Below are 7,998 nucleotides of genomic sequence, written 5' to 3'. Positions count from 1 at the left end.
GATTTGCTATATTTTTTTCACAATTTTAAATTCCTTTGCCTAATTAGGTACCCCAACTATATTTTAAATTAACTTAAGGCATATACATTTAAAATAAACTAGTATTAGTAAATTAACTGATGTATTTAGCAAAAGAATCCTTTATTATCTTCAAAGTGAAAATATAATAAGTGAAGTTTAAGCTAGGCAAAAGTAAGCAGCCGGACGTATACTAAGTAAACAAATTGCACAAAAAAGGTTGCTGTCCAGATCTAAGAAAGAGCTCCTAACTATTTGCTATATCTTCCCAGAAACAATTATGTATTCTCTCAATTGTTTGAAATTTAGTCGAACATTCCAGTGTCTAAACAGAATTATCAGTCGTAATGCTTGCACGAAAAACTCGTACTCCATTGAACGTCTTAGCAAGAGAACTCTTCTTAGTTTATCTGGAAAAGATACAAAAAACTATTTGCAAAGTATGATGACGAATGACATTAAAAATTTAGATGTGTTACCATCTTTATATGCTTTACTTCTTAATTCTAAAGGCAGTGTTATTTACGATATCATCCTTTACAAACTCGAAGAAAACGAATATGTAGTTGAATATGATGCAACAGGTGTGGAATACCTCCAAACGCATATGCTTATGTATCGCTTGCGGAAAGATGTCAAAATACAACCTCTTAATAGTTTAACTGCTTGGGTGATTCATAACAAAATGGGTGAAGATGCAAACTGTGACGAACATAATGAAATGGTTCAACAAATAAGCAAACTCAATGGTGTTATCTCATGCGTTAAAGATCCACGTATCAAAGATCTGGGTATTAGAGTTATAACAGAAAAAAATATAGATCTTCAAACAATTCTTCCTGCTGATATTAAGCATGAAATGGGTGATTCATACAGGCTATTACGCTATAAATTGGGAATTGGTGAAGGTGTGCTAGATCATCCCCCTGGTGAATGTCATCCTTTTGACATTAATGTCGATTTGTTAAATGGTGTCAGCTTTAGTAAAGGTTGTTATATTGGTCAGGAAATGGTTGCAAGGTCACACAATGTTTTTGTTATTAGAAAAAGGTTAATGCCCGTTGTTTTAAGGGAAATGGATTCTTATCCTGCCTTTCCACCTGAGTGTACTATTGTCAATGAAAAGGCTAAAACACTAGGGAGATTCCGTAATAACTTGGGCAAATATGGACTAGCTCTGTTAAAATATGAAGACTGTGAAAAATCAAATATTATTAAATTTAAAGATTTTGATATAAGTTTGGAGGTAAAAAGGCCTCATTGGTGGCCAGCTAATTTAAAAAGTGAAAATACACAATAATTTTTTAAAAGAGAGTCTAGGATTTTTAAATTAAGCGATATTTACTTGCAGGCTTTTTAGCTAACAAAAATTTTAAAACAAATACGTTTGGTTTCCCCGGAGACTGGTTTACGATCCAGTGGCCTTTAGCGACTCACTCTCTTTTTTGGAAATTTTCTTCTTGGCTGTAGTTGGTCAAAATTACCATGCAAACTTTTATTTATTTTAAAATTTGTTACCTTAACTGAAAAAAAAAGTCAAGAATCAAGTTTTAATTTCATTTAAGAAAATATGAAACAGAAGAGCGGGTCATTAAAAGCCCATGGATTGAAAAATCGTTCCTGGTGGTTGTTACAAGTTATACTATTCTAGCTGATCCCCTTCTATGATTTTTTTTTTCTGTATTGTCTGCGACATTGCCAAAACTTGGCAACTTTTTTTGGTGCTGATACAGATATGTACCCGTAAATTATTTAAAATTTTATAATATTGATGAATAAAACTTCAAGGAATATTTATAACACATTGTGTTCTGTTGTGTTATGTGTTATATAAGTTATGTAATGACTTGGGAATGTATGGAATAATTTGATTGTAATAGGAAGAGTGTGAAAAGATAAACATTGTTACATTTAAAGGCTTAGATTTGGTTTTAGAAGTAATTAATTAAATTTAACTGTTGGAATAATTTCAGTGCTGTTACATTACGGTACTAATTTACTTGACTGCAATATGCTGACAATCAAGCTTTCATTTATTTAGAAAATGAAAATTGTTAATTTTTCAATGAATAAAATTTTAAGAAAAAGCTGTAAATCTTATAATGTCTTATACTTTTTTTCTATTCTCCTGTTCATGAATTTTTAATGCTTTGCAATCATATAGTCCAAGGTGCACCTTGGGTCAATTTTCTTTTTAAAAAAATTATGAGTAGGGTGTTTATAAATATATTGAGTATATGTTACATTATTTTTGAGTATATGTTAAAGAATTTGTTAATGAAAAAAAAATTTTAATAGAGGAACATATGTATTTTCCAAAAAAAATTTTAATTATATAAATCATTACTTTCTGCATAAAAAGAGTTAAAGTTACAATTGGTCATTGGTTCACTTATATTGAAGAAAATAATTATTTAAAAAAAACTGTGCTCTAGTTCATTTGTTACCTTTGATATTTCCGGAAAAAAAAATAAGTTTAAAGGTATACTAAACAAGTGTTAAAGCCTGATTTCATTAGTTGAATTTATCCATAGGCCATAGTTAGTATAGATAGTCTGGCCATAGCTCTACTATGCCTAGACTATCAGAAAAATTATGTGCATCATTAAGAAGACTTTTCCCAATAGTTAATAATGATTAAAATTGCCAATTATTAGCAGATATAAGTTTTTTTTTTTTAAATTTTACTGGATTTTAAAAACACTAAATAATTTTAAGTCATTGTTATATGTTATGTAAGCTCTGGTGGTTAAAACAATTTTAAATTCAATTTATTAAACTATGACTCAAATATCAATGTATATCTATATTTTTTTTACTAAACTAAACTCAGTGGCGCAACAGCCCATAGAGAGTCAAGGCCTACTGTGCCCATCTCAGTTTTCTTGACCTTGGGCTCTGGGGAGTAGGAGCAGATGTTCCAGTTGGGTGGTCAGCTGAACGCAGAACCTCTAGTGTTTAGTCCCCAAGCATGCTTGGTACTCATTTTATCGACCCACTGAAGGAATGAAAGGCCTTGCCCAACCCCAGGATCAAACCCAGGACCTGTGGCGCTAGAGCGCAAAGTGCTACCACTTAGCCACCGGGTGTCTTTTTATTTACTACTGGGAAATAAAAATGGCAAGATTTTTCCCAAGTGGAAAAAGCCGATTCTGTAAAAAATAAGTTACTTCCAATCCAAGTGGATGAAATACTTTTTTTTTTCTTGAAGAAATAACAAACATTAAATCGATGTTTAAAAACAAAACCTAGTTTAAGTAATAGTCTTAATATGCAAGTAAGTCTTAATTTACAAGTTTATTGAACCCATTTTAGATTATAGAAAATTAAAAAATAACAATTTTTAAAAAAAAGAAATAATAATTTAATGAATTTCTAAAAATGTAAAAACTGTTGTTAGTCCTTCAATATTTTACTTAAATGAATGTAGTGAGACCTGATTTTTCCACCAAATATAAATATTTGTATTATTAGGAGGCTTCAACTTACCTGTAAAAGAAAAATAACTGGTAGTTAAACACTATTTCATTTCCAGCTTTTAATCAGAAGAAATGAAACAAATGTAGTAAAATAATGTAGTTTATAGATCTCCCATCAGAATTTTACTTTCATGTTTTAAGTACAGTACACTCTCGATTATCCGGTTTGCGGTTATCCGTGCTCCTTTCGGAGTCACAAAAAAAATTTTAAAGTGAAACATTTTCAAGATTATGATGCATGTAAAATATATGAATAGAAATCTTGTCAAATCAGTCTCGCCATTTATTAACAGAATATGAATCTAATGTTTTTATTGATAATAATCGCTGCAATGAAGTTATAACACTTTTTGAAATCAATATTCATTATTGGATGCAGTATATGGAATATATATTATTTTTTTGGAAAACATGAAGTTGAAAGATAAATATAATTAAAAAGAATTATAATAGTAAGTATACTGACACAACGTTTTTTCCTATTACTTGTTTCTATTCCTGATTTTTGCTGTGAAACTAATTTGGTTTGGCTGATTTTATATTTATTTACAAATAATTTATTGGACAAATTTAACATTGTTTCATTAATTTTGAGAATATATTAAAAACTTAATGATAAATAGGACCCCACTTAATGCCACTATCCAGTCCTGCTACTTACAATTGCCATTCCACCAGCGTTTAAGAAAATCGCTCAAAACAAGGTTTAAAGTTGGCACTGCACAAAACACACTGAATAACTTTTTATCTAATGAATGATAGTATTTTAACAAACTGAAACGTATCTTAATGGTTCAAAGACCTAACCTTAAATATACTAATTAAATAGTGCATATGATATTTTAAGTTGCATAAACAGGCATAAAAACGTACTTTCATTGAATAAACTTATCTTTTTCCCCACAGATTTGGATACATAACTTTCAATGTAGAAAGAGTTATTTTTATTAAAGTTATTTTTTGTTATTTCAAGCATTTTGGGAAATATGGTCTTAATAGTTTAGGCAAGAGAGCAGGTTATAGTTTGGACAAATTAATTTCAATTTTCACATATTTCACCATGTCTTCAGAACTTATTTAGTGAATCAAATAATTTTTGCCCACAATTATAATATTTTTTTATCTGAAGATAATTTTATTTTTTAAGTAATTTTTATTATTATTATTATTTTTTTGTTTTGTTATTTTTAATAAAAGTTGAAAATTTTTGAATTGTAAAGTTATCTATATTTTTATATTTCACTTTAAAGTGTTTAATTTTAAATCAAAAAATACGAAATTTGAACAAAATAGGTCTAATAGTTTTTGAGTTTATGCTATTTTAATAAGTCGTGTTCTTTAAATTTGACATCTTGAGAACTTTCGTCCAAATTTTTTTTTATTTTGTCAATTAAAAATACATACTTTAAAATAAATGTGTATAATTCCTTAAAATAATTCCTCCTTTATTGTAAACTTAGTTGAATTAAAAAATAGCTTTCTCAATAAATTTTGTTTAAATATTTCTATGAATTTTTTTTTAAAATTTATATGGTGGATTAATTAAAACGTCCCTCCATGTAAAACGTCACAGACAGTGTTCTCATTATCGGTTTGTCCTACTGCATTTTTCTTTTTATTTGTGTTTTTTTACATAGTGTTCCCTTTTCTTCTTTGTACGCTGCGCTTATTCAGAAAAAAGTGAATGATGATTGATTAATTGTGATTATTATTTTAACCCAATCTTTACTACTGTTGCGAAAACGTATCAGTAGTGCTGAATGTAAAAGTAAGTAATGTAAAAAGGGCAGAGCATTTATGCTCAAGCCTTATTAATATTTTTTATTGTTTGCTATTTTTAGTTTTAAAATATTGCAAACTGATTTCAAGTTAAAACATTTATACGTATATTAGAATGCCTTTTTTTTTTCAGTATATTGTCTAAAAATAAAATAAACATTTTACCTTTCTGAAAAAAGAAATAAAACTTTTCTCTTAAGAAAAACACTTGTTGGCTAAAAGCAAAGTTGGCAAAATTCATGATATTTTAAAAATAAAATTTTTTAAAAATGAATTTATTTTATTTAATCGGACTTATTTGATTTAAAACAGATTTGTTAGATTTTTTTATATTTACCAGTCAAATCATCTGATAAAATATGTAAACAGTACTTAATATTATTTAAGAACAACAACAAAGCTAAAATAGTGGATATTTCTAACTAAAATGTTTCACAAATTATTAATTAATTATTACCTAACTAATCATTGAATAAATAAAATCATGGTTATTTTTTCAAACTAAACATCCTAAAGGGAGGCAATTAGTCAGTTAGATATGCAATGAAGAGTTAATTATAGATCAGAATACATGAAAGAAACAAAAATATTGTAAGTCTTTCTTTAATATTAGCAACACGAACTACATATTGAATATGTATTAAAAGCACTTGAAGTATTCATATAAACATAAAACTAAATGGGCATAGCTGAAAACTAAAAGAATTTATTATCATCAAACTACTTAATATAGGGTAAATGGAAAATTATAATTTAACAGTTTAATGTTACTCTTATCGCTTTCAGAATTTTATTTATTTATTAGCCTATTTTGAAACATAATAATTTACCCTTTCATTATTTCTTTGCATAAGACCTTCATTATCTAGACTATATTCAAACCAGACTTTAAAAAGAATATATTTATAAACATATTTTCAACTTAATGACTTATTTTTTAAAAAAATCACTTGGTTTAAATCAGATTTTTTTTCTTAAAGAAAATCGCAGTTGATTTGAATCAATGATAATTTTATAAAAAAAAATCAAAAGCTATAAATCACGATTTTAATTATGATTTAAATCATGCCAACCTTGTTTAAAAGTGCAACTTTTTCACTATTTTCTTGCTCATTCAGTGGTAAATTCATAGCAACATTGCCCTATATTTTTAGAAATTTTATTAATAATAAAGTTAGAAAACTATATACATTAAGCGTCGAAAATTAAAACATGAACGATGACAAAACAAAACCGTTATCAAAATCTGTCGAATCAATCGTCAGGAAGATGGGATTAAAACCAGTTATTATATTGTACTCTTAAACGTGAAGGTGTTCCTAATTGTCGCCTTTTAACTCTTCTCGATTTGCCCTAGTAATCAAACAGATTTTTAATGTGTTCAACCTCGCCTTCTTCAGTAGTAATCAATAGATTTCAATAGTTTATATATATATATATATTAATTTGAGATCCTTAATACGGATATCCTGTCTGTCGATTACATTAGACACAACTAACTTTTTTTCCCTTGATTGAGGTCGCCTTGTATATTTACTATGTTAAAAAATGGTATTATGAAAATTAAGGGTTTTTAAATTTAAAAAAAAGCAGTAGTATTAATTTATTAGCCTAAATATTTTTAATCTTAATCAAATTCTCCACAGAAATTTGAATACAGCATCGAAAGAAAAACCGTCCCATTTTCGAATTATTTTCCCATCTGCTAAAATGGTTTTAAAACTTATGCTTTTTGAATCTTCAAAAAATAAGTAAATCGGAGGAGAAAACAATGGTAAATAAGGCTGTTAACTGTCACATATTTTTGACAACAAATTTTTTTTAGACATTTATAGACAGGGGTACAGCTTGTGTACGTTATTGTTTACTGTTTTTGAGAAATCTACGCTTGTAAGAATAAAAAAGCAATATATATAATGACGCAAGCCTGTTTGCGCATTTATTTTCCAAATAAAGTTTGATTTAATGGTAAGTCTAATTTTGAATTTTAAATATTAATTCGAAGAGCTTATTCAAATTTTGTTAGTTTGGAATGATAAGCACAGGTATTATATACATAGCGAAAATATATAATAATAAATATACGTAACGAAAATATATAAATACGTATACATAGCGAAAAAATATAAGCAACACATTATATATATAACGAAAATTCTAAAAGTAAAATTCGAAAATCCTGTGAGCGCAAAATCCACGCTATTGTATCAAAAAATTAGTTTATTGTATGAATGAGATTTGCGAAATGTAATTTAATGAAATGACGTGACTTGCTATAAGAATGCGAGTCGATATAATGGAAAAAGTAATGTCAGGAAAGTGATAAATTAATGAACTAAGAAACTTGTTATGAAAATTCACAATTGAAACATCACGTCTAGGTAAGGGGAGATAGCATGGATCTTGCTGCGATTGCTACAAGAGTTAACGATCATATCATGAAACAGCTTTTACCCCCGAAGCTGAATTTTCATATCTCTGCCTCTTCATTTTTTGATAAAATGCTAGTGGCATAAAATATTTTAAAATTAAATTATAAACTCTACGGATCTTGACAAACAGAGTATACATCAACGGTTCTTTGTAGAACCGGTCATGTAAAAAGAAAATGCATAAAAAGCTGCGTAATCTCTTTTTCCTAAATGGGAGATTTTGCTACTTGAGTAAAATGGGACATAATATATATATATATATATATATATATATATATATATAAAATATT

At 27.8% G+C, this 7,998-nt stretch overlaps 1 protein-coding gene across 1 annotated transcript; it reads left to right on the top strand.

Annotated features, from left to right (window-relative positions):
- Positions 1–145: 145 nt before the first annotated feature.
- LOC107454568 (putative transferase CAF17 homolog, mitochondrial) lies at positions 146–2,113 on the top strand. The gene has a single exon (XM_016071812.3). The coding sequence runs from the start codon at positions 299–301 to the stop codon at positions 1,316–1,318; it is 1,020 nt and encodes a 339-aa protein (XP_015927298.1). The 5' UTR covers positions 146–298; the 3' UTR covers positions 1,319–2,113.
- The last annotated feature ends 5,885 nt before the right edge of the window (positions 2,114–7,998 follow it).

The sequence above is a fragment of the Parasteatoda tepidariorum genome, chromosome 3 (genome assembly GCF_043381705.1).
Source record: "Parasteatoda tepidariorum isolate YZ-2023 chromosome 3, CAS_Ptep_4.0, whole genome shotgun sequence".
NCBI classification, from domain to species: Eukaryota; Metazoa; Arthropoda; class Arachnida; order Araneae; family Theridiidae; genus Parasteatoda; species Parasteatoda tepidariorum.
The sequence above is the reverse complement of the archived record's forward strand: the minus strand, read 5'-3'. Positions and strand labels throughout refer to the sequence as shown.